The sequence below is a fragment of the Kryptolebias marmoratus genome, linkage group LG15, assembly GCF_001649575.2.
Source record: "Kryptolebias marmoratus isolate JLee-2015 linkage group LG15, ASM164957v2, whole genome shotgun sequence".
Lineage (NCBI taxonomy): Eukaryota > Metazoa > Chordata > Actinopteri > Cyprinodontiformes > Rivulidae > Kryptolebias > Kryptolebias marmoratus.
The window spans coordinates 34,240,608-34,255,850 of NC_051444.1; the positions used below are offsets into that span (position 1 = coordinate 34,240,608).

At 40.2% G+C, this 15,243-nt stretch overlaps 1 protein-coding gene across 4 annotated transcripts; it reads right to left on the reverse strand.

Moving 5' to 3' along the window:
* Positions 1 to 466: 466 nt before the first annotated feature.
* On the reverse strand, positions 467 to 8,485 carry tipin (timeless interacting protein). 4 transcript variants are annotated; one of them, XM_017439709.3, is made up of 9 exons: positions 8,399 to 8,472; positions 7,799 to 7,856; positions 7,245 to 7,395; positions 6,252 to 6,342; positions 3,514 to 3,589; positions 3,166 to 3,288; positions 3,029 to 3,092; positions 2,764 to 2,961; positions 467 to 1,136 (listed from the first exon to the last, which is right to left on the reverse strand). In XM_017439709.3, exons 3-9 carry the CDS (start codon positions 7,381 to 7,383, stop codon positions 766 to 768), a joined length of 1,062 nt encoding a protein of 353 aa, XP_017295198.1. In that variant the 5' UTR covers positions 7,384 to 7,395; positions 7,799 to 7,856; positions 8,399 to 8,472; the 3' UTR covers positions 467 to 765. The 4 variants fall into 4 exon arrangements, with proteins under 4 accessions (XP_017295198.1, XP_024858174.1, XP_017295199.1 ...); XM_025002406.2 differs by having other exon boundaries at positions 7,245 to 7,392; positions 7,798 to 7,856; positions 8,399 to 8,467; XM_017439710.2 differs by lacking the exon at positions 7,799 to 7,856 and having other exon boundaries at positions 8,399 to 8,485.
* Between the last annotated feature and the right edge of the window lie 6,758 nt (positions 8,486 to 15,243).

Consider the following 15,243-nt stretch of genomic DNA (forward strand, 5'->3'; position numbering starts at 1 on the left):
CATCAGTGAGTCAGACAAACAATGACCCTAACGAGCCTCTATTGTTAGGAGAGTGAGAACAATTTGCAAGCAATCCAGCTTACATCACATCTCAGCTTTAAAAGCTCAACTCCACACTCTCTATTTCTGAACTGAGGATGAGAAGAGAAACGTCTTCAACTACAGAATAGAAGTCCAGTTGTTTTTGTTTTTTTAACTTTTTTTGAATTTGCAAAACATTTTGTCTTTTGTTTAACACCAACTTCTTTTTACTTTAAACTACAGAGAAGACTTAAGAAAATGAGGCTGTGGTAGCTTGGTGGTCAGTGCTGCAGTCTTGTAATCCTGAGGCCGCAGGTTTAAGCCTGGGTTGGTTCAGGAAGGACATCTGGCGTAAAACAACTTCTAAATCTTATGAGTTTGCTTGATGTGGCGACCCCTGCAGAAGGGAGCAGCCGAAAGAAAAAACAACATTCGCTTTCAGAAATTCAGCAACAAACAGTTGAAAGCTTTATTTTATTTGTTGTCAGCTGTGACACAAAAAGGCAAAGAAATAAATCCAACTACCAATGAAAGTCATTTTACAAGGATTTCAGGTTTAAATCATGCTTAAAAAATATGCTGACAAACAAGTGTCCTCAGGTGAGGTCAAAGGTCATGGTTGTAGACTGGAACCTCAGAGTCCAAATATGAACAGTAAATATGGAGTAACTTCAAAAAGGGACCAAGAAACTAAATTTGTACAGTGTTTACATCTGAAACTGGTTTCCGTGAAGCACTTCAGCTTTAATTTTCCTCCTCACAACTGTTGCTGAGTGGAGGCTCAAGACTTTTAGTCCTCCCCTCCTCACACTGAGTGGAATCAGCAGGAGGTTCTGCAGGAAGCTCAGCAGGAAGCTCAGCAGGAAGCTCAGCGGGAAGCTCAGCAGGAAGCTCAGCAGGAAGCTCCGCAGGAAGCTCAGCGGGAAGCTCAGCAGGAAGCTCAGAGGGAGGTTCTGCAGGAAGCTCAGCGGGAAGCTCTGCATCACTGGATGGAGGACAGAGGGATAGATGTGGGCTGGACAGATCCAGACCTTCAGGTTTGTCCTCTTGGTCAGCGGAGGCATTGAGGACATTTTCTGATGATAGTGGAACGACAGTCTGAGAGTCTGAAGGATCTAAACAGGGAGCAAAATCATTTAGTTCAGTTTGGTTTTTAAATGAATTCCAATCTAAAGCTTCATCCACATGGAAACACTGTTTTTTCCTAAATTATTTGCTTTGCCGCATCTTAAACTATTCTCATAAATATGGCACTAAAAATGTGTTCATCCACAGAGACACAGAAAACAACCCAAAATGCTGTAGTAAGTGAACCAGGACTGTATGTGATGCTGTAATGCTGACATAAGAATGCATCAGAAACAGAAAACGAGAAGTGGAACATGCACATGAAGCTTATATGCTGAGTACAAACTGTTACCAGGGACAAATAACAACAAGAAAAACACATGGATGGTGAATACACAAGCAAGAACCAAATTTTTATGAAGAAAGTTTCATTTGTGTCTGATTCAACAATAAACCACAAAGTGCAGGACAGTAAGTGTTGACTGGGAGTTGTGTCAGTACAAATATGTGGACATAATGGACACTTTTTAGGTCCAGTATTCTGCAAGAGACGGATGGAGGGAAGGGTTTTCCTCAAGATGTATAACAGGCTAAGTTTTATTAGACAGTGTCAGTCTTTATTCCCATTTCTCCCATTTTTAAATGTATACTTGATGAAAAGAGTCTATAAAAGATTTTCACCCCCCTGGATGTTTTAGGCTTTTGTTGCTGTTATAAATCAGTCAGGATTACTATAAACTGGCCTTCTTTACAAAAAATAAATAAAGGAAAAGAACCTTTTTTAATGTCAAAGTAAAATCATATCTTTAGAGTAATACACATGAAAAAATAAGTGATTGCATAAATATACACCTCCTTTAAAGTAATGGTTCTAATACAACTAAGAGAAAAGATTATTGAAAAGTATAAGTCAGGGGATGGACACAAAAGCAGGGTTTCCCCCAGCGTATTATAAGCCTGGCGGGCCACCAGGCTGTAGTGTAGTGATCCAACACGCAGCCTGTGCCACAAAAAGCACAGTACAGTACAGCATCTGTCTGTTTGTCAGAGTTCTCTGTTGTTATTCATTGGCCTGGAAGTGAGACGTGTGTTGGTGCTTTGTTTGCACTTTTTCATTTATGGTCATTTCATTTATTTGTAAATGTGACTTAAATTAGGATTTAAATTAGGTGCAAACAATTAGTATTTATTTTAATTGTATTTTTGTTTAAAAAATGTATTTCAAAAGTTGCTTTTTGTAAAACTGTAGTTGTGTAAATATTTGGCACAAATATCTTATAATATCACATAAAAATGACAATTTTTTTTTTGTTATGTTATTTTTATATAACATCTAAGGGTGTAACGAGACACTCGTCCTGGAATAAAACAGGATTCAGGCTCCACAAGAACGAGACACCACATACAGGCCTGCCATTGTTACTACAGAATCCAGGTGGTTTTCTGTATTTCTATGGATGAAATCAGTTCTGGATATGGTGCCATGTTTACAAAGATATTTTTAGAAAGGACAATTCAGGACTATTTTAGAAAAGCAGTGTTTGAATGTGGACAAGGCATCAAGAATTAACAGAGTTTTCCCATGACCCATTGTCTGGATTACCCCTCCGCTACATTCCTGAAATCTAAATCTTTGTTTTGAAGATAAAAGCACCTGATTGTTGCTGGTCTCACCTGCTTGGTGGTGTCGTGCGAGCCTCCTCTCCAGTGCTCGCTGGCGGTTCTGCTCCATCCGTCTGAGCTGCTCCTCGGTCAGGGAGGGCGTAGTCGGAGCAGGAGGGGCCGGAGTGGAGTGGACATTTACAGAGCTCTCACTGCTGAAGGGATCAAAATCCTCAAAGACCTGAAATTCAGGTGCTGCTTCCGCCTCACCTACAAATGAGTTCAGAAAGTTATTGATAAAGATGACAGGAAAATCTGGATTCTTTTTATCTCTTACCTTCTTGATCCTGATAGTCCTCGTGTGTCAGAGGCATATCCAGCCGTATTCGTTTGAGACAAGTCTGCACAGGAAATGGAACCATTAGGACCTGTTCTGTTTTGGCTCTGAACACCTGATGAGTAGATTCATCCCACCTGCACTTCTTTCTTGCTGCCAAGCTTTTCCACCCTTTCAATAAAATCTTCAAACTGCAGCTTGGGGAACAGCCTGTGGGCCCAGTTCTCCATCTTTTGCATCAGCAGCCGCAGGTCCTCAGCCTGATTGGTTTCATTCAGCCAAAATGAAAAGGAAGAGGTTAAACCCACAAACCGCCTGACTTACTCTTCCACTTCCAAGGAACAGTATTTCTTAAATAATGACATGATGTAATGTGATGTTCATCCCAGGCTGGATTTAACTCACTTTAAGATCTGCTCTGCTTTTTTCCAGATATTTGAAACTTTACAAGTGAAAGAGGGGGTACTGACTAACTGAGCTCTCACCTCATGTCCTTTGCCTTTAAAACGAACATTTTCAAATAGCGTGCGCAGAGCAGGAAGTCCTCTTTCTGAGGTCAGTCTGAGGAGAAACATCAGATATAAACCTTCATTAACTGAATAACGATGGGACATGCTGTGGTAGCACTGTGTTTTATTATTCAGATGAACAATTTATCCACTTCAAAACTGAATTCCAGCTGCTTTCAAAAAAGCAAGATTAGAGATGTGGATGCTCATCAACCCTAAACTAAACGACAAACGTAACCAGCTCATTATGTTTGAACTAAAATAATTTTCAGAATGAGATACTGTTAATCTTTCTGGACCTGACTGACTGACTGACTGGAAACTCTGAAGTGTCTTGAATAATAAACTCATTATTCTAAAACTAATAACATGCAAACACCTACCGACGTTTATTAATTTATTATCTGCTAGAACCTTCACAGGAGGGCGGGCTGTGCTGTGTGGGGTTGTTAGCCTTGGATAATGCTAGGGGACACACTGAGATATTTAAACAGCTAGTCCAGGTGTTGGATCAACATTTTGAGGCAAACTGGGGGCAGTCCAGAAAGGAGGTTTAACAAACACTGAGTTCATCCATTAACCGGTTCAGCACATATGTACTACATAGGTCACAGTTTGGTATGTATCTAAAATAGTTATTTTGGTTGTAGCTTTCCTCCCACACACCAGCAGGCTCTCCACTCATTGTGGGATAAATGTGGAGACAGTTGTTTCACTGTCTGAAATACCCCAGGAGTTTAACACTTTATCCTTTCAGCAGAAAACACCGGGGGCCTCATGTACCACAAAAAGGCTGCATGTTCCATGCGTGTTCCATGCATACATCTGGATGTATGAAGATGAATGTTACGTGAAAGTGTGTGTAAATATACACACACTGTTGACTTGCCATGAGAATATGCATACTGTCATGCAAACCTTATCAAACTGAAACTCACCTAAAGTTACATCTACATGTGACACATCAGTGACTGCTCACTTGTGAGGTGCATAAAATGCATGGAAGCTGTCTAAGTTGCACTTTCATTCTCACTGAGAAGAAAACAGTGTCATATCAGCAGATTAATTCAGAACAACTCAGGTGTAATGATTCCTAAGGTGGACAAGTTGTAGATAATGACACATAAAGCTGTGTGTAATTGTGGACCAATGGCTGCTTTGGCGCTGCTAGAGGATATCACCAATGTAAGAATTAGGAGGGACCTTGTTTTCAGGGATCACACTGACCTGCTGGCAGACGGTGATCCTGTCTTATTATCCGATTTAGATTCCCAGGGTCATTCCTTTGGAAATCTGTTGACCTGGCCCCAGCCTTACAGAGGGAATCTAGGAGGTGCTGTGCTTGTTTTTTGCGACAGCACCAACATTTCCTTTCTCTTCAAAATCTTTTCAGTAGTTTTTACATAATCTTGGTAACAGACAGACAAACTAACCAACATTACAGAAGACATAACCTCCTTGGCGAAGTCCCCGAGTGCCTCTGTGTTTAAAGTAATTATGTTATTACACGCTTGTGTAAACTTGGAAATGCCTCAGCCTCAGAAGGGCACCACTGGCAGATCTGTGCCTCCGGTTCACTTAATTCATTTACAATAATAGTGTGTAATTCATGTGCAGTAAGTGGTGTCTAACATTACTGGATGAGAGGAGATGGGCAGCAGTCCTTTATCTCTGACCAGCTTTTTGTTACTTCTGTGGGTGTGCTGCTCTGACAACCACAGCTTCACACACCGTCACTACTCTATGCCCAAATGCCAGAGAACAGTGTACCAGATACCTTTTAATGCCCCACAACCTTATTTAGGAGCATTTCTGACTCACAGCCCATGAAATTCCTCATTTTCCTGCATCTAAGTGTAATTTTGGATCATGCAACAGGGTTTCCCCCAGAAAAGAGGCTAAGCCCAGTGGTAGGTGGCCGTTCGTGATTTAGTAAAAATAAAAATGATTAAAGTTGACAGAAAGTTGAAAATATGGCTATTTATTATGTGATATTGTAAGATATTTGTGTCAAATATTTACACAACTACAGTTTTACAAAATGGAACTTTTGAAATACATTTTTAAACAAAAATACAATTAAAATAAATCATAATTGTTTGCACCTAATTTGAATCCTAATTTAAGTCACATTTACAAATAAATTAAATGAACATAAATGAAAAAGTGCAAACAAAGCACCAACACATGTCTCACTTCCAGGCTAATGAATAACAACAGAGAACTCTGACAAACAGACAGATGCTGTACTGTACTGTGCTTTTTGTGGCACAGGCTGCATGTTGGATCACTACATGGAACAACAAAACAAAACATCTAATGCTGAATTTTTAAAAAATTGGGAGGTGCATGATCACATGACACTACGTGGGGCCTTCGCGCAGGGGCGTCACGGTTGGCACGCGCACCCTTTCGCAGTGATCAACACGTCAAGTTGATGCAGGTGGAAAAAAATACACTGGGGGAAACCCTGATGCAAAGAGGAGAATCACACTTGCTGGACATATTTACATCTATTTGCATATTTAGACGGAGGAGTGTCAGGAGAGGAGTTTCCTCTGACACGTGTCAGAGACATGTTCAGTATGCACACATTTCATAAGTCTAAATACTGTTGTGTGTACGGCAACTTTAACTATGAATGCTGCTCACTCTTTGATACACAAGACTCCTGGTCATTTTTGGTTTTGAAACATGTAAAATGTTTATGATACCTTTGAGAGTCCAGTTTGGGTTGTGGCCTCTTCACTCCTTTCCGTTTAGCAGCGGGGACGTCAGCCAGCTTGGACAGCTCACCTTCCTCTGCTGCATCAAACACATCACAACAAAACAAAACATCACAACAACAGGTCAAAGTAACAACCTCAGTTTACACCTACAGCAGTTACACCAGGCTTTGCTGCCCCCACCGCCAGGCTAAGCTCCGCTTGTTTATTGTAATATACGTCATTTTTATACACGTTTTTTTTCTACCCGCACCTCCACCACGCATGGATCACCGTGCAAGGGTGCGCGCGCCAACAGTGAAGCAATCGCGCTGTCCCTGCCTTTGTGCAGTGTCAAGTCGCGTGGTCGTGCACCTCCCATTTTTTGTAACTTTGCACGAACTCTGTGCGCTGCGCTCCACCACAGTAAGCATGTTTTGTATTTATATCCTTGTTTAACAATAAAATGATGCTATTAAATTCAGCATTAGATGTTTTGTTTTGTTGTTCCATGTAGTGATCCAACATGCAGCCTGTGCCACAAAAAGCACAGTACAGTACAGCATCTGTCTGTTTGTCAGAGTTCTCTGTTGTTATTCATTAGCCTGGAAGTGAGACGTGTGTTGGTGCTTTGTTTGCACTTTTTCATTTATGTTCATTTAATTTATTTGTAAATGTGACTTAAATTAGGATTCAAATTAGGTGCAAACAATTATGATTTATTTTAATTGTATTTTTGTTTAAAAATGTATTTCAAAAGTTCCATTTTGTAAAACTGTAGTTGTGTAAATATTTGACACAAATATCTTACAATATCACATAAAAATGACAATTTGTTTGTCAACTTTCCTGTCAACTTTAATCTTTTTTTATACTAAATCACGGTCGGCTGGCGAACAGCCACCTACCACCAAGCTTAGCCTCTGTTCTGGGGGAAACCCTGTGATATTTTTAAAAATATGTTAAATATTGTGGCTATGAAGATTTTAACAGTAGCCTCACCATCTCCAAAAAGCTCCCCCTGTTCCTGACCTCCCTGCTGTCCGGGGGAGTAAGGTGGAGGAAGAGGAGGGAAAGCTTCATCCTCTAAGCCGTCGTAGTCAGGAACGTCACTCAGTCTGTCTTCCTGTTGGCCAAGCATGGCATCCAGCTACTGAAATAAAGAAATGAAAAAATTTAAATACAGTTTTAATGTATTATAGCTCATTAAAAAATGAATGAAATCCAACATTCATTCATAGGATTTTTTTTTTTGATGATAAGATGACCAAACAAACATCAAAACCACATTTGAACTAAAATTTCTTCTTATTTTGAATTTGTTTCATTTAGCAAATATTTAACATGCCATTATATCTGGCATGTGTAGGTTCATTTTGGTCATTATATTTATCTAAAAAAGTCCAAGTTATTTTTAAAAAGCTTATGTACATATGAACTGAGGTAAAGGGTAGATTATGCAAATGACATCAGTTATAAGAAACATTAAAGGATATAGTGAAGAGGAGTAAGAAAGACCACACAGGAGATGGGTGTGATCACCAGGTTTACTCAACTCCAGCTGACTGCCAGAACAAACGTTAACTCCAACAGTGACAGTGTGATGGTGAGCACCTAACAACAACATACAGTAAGTGATGGTGAGCACCAAACAAAAACATTTTAAATGAAAAACAACATGCCATCTGGGTGTGAGTGGAATCCACTAAGTGGTCCGCCACAACAGCGGTGCAGGTCAGAGAAAAACAAACAAAAACAGCCTGTTTCATTCGAGTTTAGTCAAGGTTTGTGACTGTCAAACTTTACTGTAAAAGAGTGAGGCTGTAAATATCAGCCAAGTTTAACATGCAGCATCAAATGGCTGGAAAATGCCGTTTTTAATAGACTTTTTCAAAGTTTTCTACCTTTCCTCGCTAACACATATCGGTATCAGCAGGTGTTACTGTTAGCAGGTATGGTGAACGAGCTCAGAGGTGATAGACTCAAAGTCCTGACCGAAACACACAACAGTCGGTCTTCCTCACGCAGAACCGTTAGAACCATCAAACCGGTCATTAATGATCTACAAACCGCTGAAATATAACCCGAATGTCGGCGAAACATCTAAACCCGACAATAAAAACATTTGCTGTCATTAAAACAAACCTTTTCCTCACCTGATAACAAACCGAGCCACAGGGACAAAACAAGAAAATACCGCCAACTGCTGCTGATTCTTCTTCTACGGCCTTAGAGCAACTGCATCCGGTTGCGGTAGCCGCATTACTGCCACCTACTGGATTTATTCGGTACTGCTCAAATGTTTTTATTTTGGAATTTCATGCAACTTATTTACATAGAAACTTTATAGGTAAAATAATTACAACAATTGTAATTTACAAAACACAACAATTAATAAAAATAAAAAATAACATATTAAATTAAAAAAGTAAAGTAACATTTTGAAGTTATTGTTTAAAGTTACGATCCAAACTAATCTCATATTATTGATTTACTGTTAAAAGGCAAATAAGTTAAATGAATCAAACAGGGCTGACAGTTTTTAAAAATAAAAAAAAATAAACATAGCACAAAAATTAGAAACATTTGATAAATTCTTTCTTTGTTGTAACAATACATCTTAGTTAAGCTTATATTGTTGCACAGCCTGCTAATTTACCTTTAAATGATGCCACATTTGTTAGGAAAATGCATTTATAGGTTGAGCGGCAGAGTTGAGTATATAGGATGTGACAATGAAAAACTTGCTAAATCCTCTCTGACAATGCCAGGCAGCTTAATCTGCTAATGACTCTTGTTTTGCATTTCAAATACTCCTTGTGGTGACAATTACATACCCAGTTGGAACCTGATAGAGTGGAACCGCCTCCAGAATTTGGGAGAGGAGAGGATGAATGGTCTGCCTGTAGTCCTGAACATCTGTGGGATCAGCTTGGGCATGCTGCTCATTCCAGAGTGACCAACACAAATACAATGGCTGACTTACAACAAAGACTGGTTTTAGAATGGGATGCCATCCCAGAGCAGCGTGTGACCAAGCAGGTGAGCTGCATGAAGAGGAGGTGCCAGGCTGTTGTGGCTGTGAATGGTTCTTCCATCTCTGATAGTTAAAGAAACTCCACCATAAATGCTTTTTAATGGAGGGAAACCAGTCTGCAAGGTCTTCATATTTGGCCAAGTCATGATTTTATTTTTTTTTTAGTTATTTTTCTGTATTTGATCTTACTTTAGTGTTCTGTGTTCTGTCTGTCTTTGGGATTGTTTTGTTGTTATGTGTTAGTTTTTCTTATGTTTCCTGTGTCACTATTCAACAATTCTCTGGTCTGTCAGTTGCTGTCTCACTGAGTATTTGCAACCAAATGACCAGTGAGCCAAGTAGCTGCATTTAGACCTTTTGATTTTTAAAAATCATGGACTTTTTTTGTGCGCACAGTTTGCAAAACTGTATTATAGGCAGTGCACATTATTTTCCCTCCGCCCACATTGTACCCATCTCAGCTCATTTTGTGCCCTTAGACACACAGTTGTATACACTGATAGACCAAGTGTCTCCATCTTGGGAACTGAGCCCACACAATGTTTGTTTGAAACCAGCATCTGCACATTAGGGATGTGTAGTCTGAAGTCCAGCCTACTCCCCTGCACAAATTCATGGTGTTACATGACCTTTTTAAGCATAAAATAACTAATTACAGCTAAATATATTAAAAATATAAATATCTGAACATACAGCAGCAAGTTAGGAACTACATGAATCGACAAACTACAAACTCACCTGAAAAAAAAAATCCAAAGTGTAGTTTTCTCATTTTACCAACAGCAACGTCCCATTTGTTTACATGTAGGCGGCAGGGCTTAAACATTGTACTGGAACCAGCTGACAGGGAAGGCTGGTGTCATATTGGTTGGCCTAAAAGCTTCACAGGGTTCGTTAATACTTCAGCTGTAAAATCCCACCAGAAAAAGCTTTTATTTTGAAGGGAGGCATTGATCATCCGATGATGGGAACATAAACAGAGATTATCGAGTTTGCAGGTAGTGTAATGAATGATGTTTTCAAAGATAATTCTCAGTGATCTTTTCTTTCTAACTGTGCTCTTATGTTTTACAGGTTTCTGAGGAGATGGGGAAGAAATTCAGAGATCCAAGGAGAGATGAGTACCAGTGGTGGATGAGCATGGAGAGCAAGAGAGGTAAGAGTGGTAGGTGAGCATGAAGAGAGCAGAGCAGGCAGACAGGTTGGTTGGTTATCCGAGACAGAGCTGACTTCTCCTGTTTTTTGGCAGGAGGGGATGATATTTCACTTGTATGCCCTGGTGGTAATCAGCTCTATGACAGGCAGCTGAGTGAGAGATGTCAGAAGAGACAGCCCCAGGCAGCATGGACAACCCTGTCTGCAGCTCAGACTGCTATAAAAAAAGGCTTAAACAGCAGAGAAAAAACAGAATCATCACATAATAAACCACTACTATACTATAATAAACTAGCTTCCACTTCTGTGTTCATGACAGAGGTCTATCAATATACAGTCGGTACCCACCTTTGGCAGGTGCACTAATGTTTTTGATTTATTCCACTGGAGTACACTTTTGAAATGAAGGCTGGCTAATTTGAACTTTTAAAATTTTATTTTTATTCTTATTTATTTTCATAAATATTTTTCATCAATGAGGTTTTAGGTGGCACAGCAGGGCAGTAGTTAGAGCTGGTTGCTTACAGCGAGAAGGTTGCAGGTTCACCTCCCAGGCTTTCTGTGTGGAGTTTACATGTTCTCCCCAAGCACACAGACCAAAAACATGCATGTTAGGTTGGCTGATGACTCTAAATTGTCCCTCGGTTTGTCTCTTTATGTCCCTGTGATGGACTTGTGACTTGTCCAGGGTGTCTCCCTGTTGCGCACTGACTGCTGGAAATAGGCACCAGGTCCCCATGACCCAGAAAGGAGAAGCGAGTAAAGAAAATGGATGGATGGATTGGGTTTTTTAGAGCAGGACACATTTTCTGTAAGAAGAGAGCTCCCATTCAAGTGTCAAAGTACAACTCTAGTGCTCTTAAGATGGGTTGGTATGCAAGTCTATTTTCGCCAGTGTGAAAAAAAAATATCCTCTGAGTCAAAATTATAAAATATCATCTCTAATTATGACTTAACATGTTATAATTATGAGATATGATGTAAAAAAATTAACTTTTATCACAATTGAGATTCCAAGTCATAATTATCAGTTGTAAAGTCATAAATATGAAATGCTAAGTTTAATTTTTTTAACTTATTTTTATTGAACATTTCCATAAACAGTTACAGTGGAGAGGTATCAACATATATACATCCATATACATTTGTTCCATATCAATGTCCATTTTTACTGGTTGTGAAAGTGGTATCATCCTTGTTTTTATAATCACTCCATTTTTCCCATTTTTTAACAAACTGATCCTCTTGCAGTCTCAGTCTATATGTGAGTTTTTCCATCACAAAGATCTCCACAATACACAGCCACCGCTCTACATTTGGTGGTTCCTCTTTGTACCATAATCTTGTGATGGCTTTTTTAGTTGCAGAAAGTAAGGATGGATTTACTGTCCTGGATGACTAAGTATCTTTACCAGGTGACTTAAAACCAGGTGACTTAAAAGATCTTTTTTTAAGTCAGCTGCCCCGGCCCCATCATCAGCTTTTAGTTTGGTAAAACCCATGACAAAATTAAGATGATTCTAAATGGGCTTGAGACACTCGGGACAACTCTGTGCCTCTGTGACAGCACAGTCAGTTATTTTCAGGATGGTGAGGGGTGTGAGCAGAACCAAGCATCTCCTGAAATTCACTTTATCTCCACAGTCTTCCTGGTGTTAAGCTCCAAGTTGATGTGACCAGCTTTGCAAACGCTGCCCTGTATGTAGACTCTTCCTCATTTTGGATCAGGCGACTGATTGACATGTCTTCTGCGAACTTGAGAAGCTTAACAGAGGTGTGTCAGGAGGTGCAGTCATTGGTGTAGAGCAGTGGTGTCCAACTCTGGTCCTGGAGGGCCACTAGCTTGCATGTTTTAGGTATTTCGCAGCTCTTTAGGTCCTGCTGAAACCTGTTAATCACTCAGTCATTCAAATTAGCTGTGTCAAAGCAGAGAAACAGGATAGTGGTCTTCCAGGACCATTATCGGTCCTTTGGGAGAACAGTGGGGAGTAGTAGTGGAGGAACAGCAAGATTGGAGAGTTTATGGGCGAGATCTGGGACAACTGCGTTGAATGCAGAGCCAACGACCACAAAAAGGATCCACGTTTTTGCCACAGAGGTCAAGAGGCAGCAGGGTGTTATATAGTCCCATACTAGTGCCTCTATAGGACGGTACGGCATGGCACAGCACGATTCGGGTGGTTTTCCATTACACTTCTGTACAGTTCTAGTGGGCGGGTTCTGGGCGGTCCCCGAGTCCGGAAATTGTCATTACGTGCCTTTGCCAGCTGGTGGCAGTAATGCGCCAAAGCTTTTTGTCAGGCACCATTAAATGTAGCAGAAGAAGTACAAGTAGTAGAAGAAAAAGAGGAAGAAGAAGAAGACTGCAAACACAGTGGAGGACATGGTCGTGTTATTAAACATTTTGCTCAGTCTGTTAGTGATGGGCAAATGAAGCTTTCCAACACTTTGCTTTGCAAATAGGTTCATCACTCGATGCTTCATTCATCACTCACTAGTGACATGCTGCTGGTGAAACTGTAACAGCTTTGTCACTCAGTTGGATCATACTTTCAAACATTTGTAAATGCAATATTGTCACAAAGTATTCATCAAACTCATGTTTAGTAACAGGAGAATCAATTAAATCATAATTGTCATGTTTTAATTATTAAAATGATTTGTAGCCAATCTAATCCTTGACCATCAGTGGTTGTGTTGGGTTTTCTTTTATGTCATGGACTTATTTGACAATGAAGATTTGTTGTACTTTAGTGTATTGGGGATTGAGTGATTGTTGGGGCAGACGCTGAATACTTTGAGCTTGAAACTTGCTTCCTGAAAAACAGAGTTTGTTGAAAATCATCTCTTCCTGGGAGTTCTAGTTCTGGTTTTTAATATTACAAATATGTATATCTCAGATATGAGAGGTTTTTCTCTTTTTTGACAGCTCCATTTCAACCACTGCTGATGAAAACTGCTCTTCTGACGCGCTACCAATCCACCTACTACAACCCACAAAGTAACAGGGTTCATAGCGCTTTTATTTTGAAAAACAATACGCAAAATGAAGCAATGACGTGGCAGATGTAATGCAAGGCCTCGTTTGTTGTTGATCACATGATTTTGCTCAATATGACACAAGCTCCGAAGCGGGGCTTCATCGGACACGCCCCCTTTTTACTCTGTACACGCCTCGAAGCCTGTGTGTACCCCACAGTGAGTGGTGGAGATAACCATCAGCTTCCTATGGGCCTGAATGGTAAAGAAAATTAACAGATGAATAGAAGAGAATTCAGATTAGACTTTTAAAATCCTACTTTTAGCGTACAAAGCGCCATCTTAAATTAAAGATCTTATTGTTTCTTATTTTTCTAACAGAGCACTTCACTCTCAAATTTACTTTGTTTACCTGTGGTTTCTAGAGTTTCTGAAAGTAGAACAGGAGTCAGAGCTTTCAGTTATCAGGCTGCTCTCTGGTGGAACAAACTTCCAGTTTCTGTCTGTGAGGCTGACACCCTGTGTACTTTAAGATTAGATTTAAGACTTTCCTTTTTGATAAATCCGATAGTTAGAGTTGGCTTAGGTTTTCTGAGCTATCCCTTAGTTGTGCTGCTATTGTAACGCTCACAACAGAAGACCCGAAATTTCAGCCAGCACACAAATGTAAGTAGAAAAAGGTTTATTGAGAATGGGGTTGTGGGGCAACCAGGAACCACTGAGGATGGAGAAACAGGTTAGCAGCTTGTAGCTTGGTGTCAAATGTCCAAACAAGAAAGCCACCAACCTTCTCAGGAAGTTGAGGTAGGTCCTTGCTTCCTCAGGGAAGCGGTGACGACAAGTCACTTGCGGGGGGGTGTTGGAACTGAACTCGGATGTAGACAGGCTAAGGCAAGGTCAGAACCAGAGAGGCAGACAGACCTATCTGGGGGTCGGCTGGAATCCAAGGTCAGGGCACAGAAACGGAGGGAGACAGAGCAGGCAGACAGGCCAGCATCATAACAGCTATGGGGTTAGACTGCTGGAGGACAACTGACCACATTTCCTCTCTCTCTGCTGTCTTTACTTGGATTGTACAACACTGGTCTGTGGCTAGAGATGCACAAAAATCCACTACCTTCATCCCTGAAACTCCACCTGGGTCACTCTCCTCCCCTCTATTCAAAAGTTCAATGACCAAATGAAGATGATAGTCATTACAGGGACTCAAATTCAACTTTCTTTCCCATCATTCTCCATAACACCATGAGAGAACCCTAAAACTGCAAGAAAAATCTAAATGTTTATCATCAATAAGCCTTTCAGTCAGGCTTCAAAATTATCCACCGCCGCCACCAGAGGATAAGAACTCGGCACACTCAGCTGTTTCTGTCACTAATTAGTGTGTTCTGGGTCCAGGCTCTATAGATGTCCCTCCAGTTTGTGCCCCACAAAACTCCCTTTTCTGGAAGCATCTTCAATTCATGTTGTAATAAGCAACAGGAAAAGCATGTCTAATTTACCAAAACATAAGTGAATGTCAAATCTTTTTTTTAAATCAGCTACATTCTATTCACAAATATAAAGCTTATGTTTGATACACTAAAGATTGTTAGGATGTAAGGTTTTTGTATTATGTTTGGTCTTCATATTTCAGTTCGAGTTTATTGTTTGTTATTTAGTTGTCTCTTCCCTGTGCCTCAGCCACCATTCACTTTTCCTCAGTCACACTCTCTCTCTTCCCTTTTCTCACCCATCTACACATGCCTCTAGCTCCATAATCATCTCACCTGTGCCCACTTCCACTAATCACCCTCTGCCTTTAATACCCGGTCACATTCTCTACTTCGC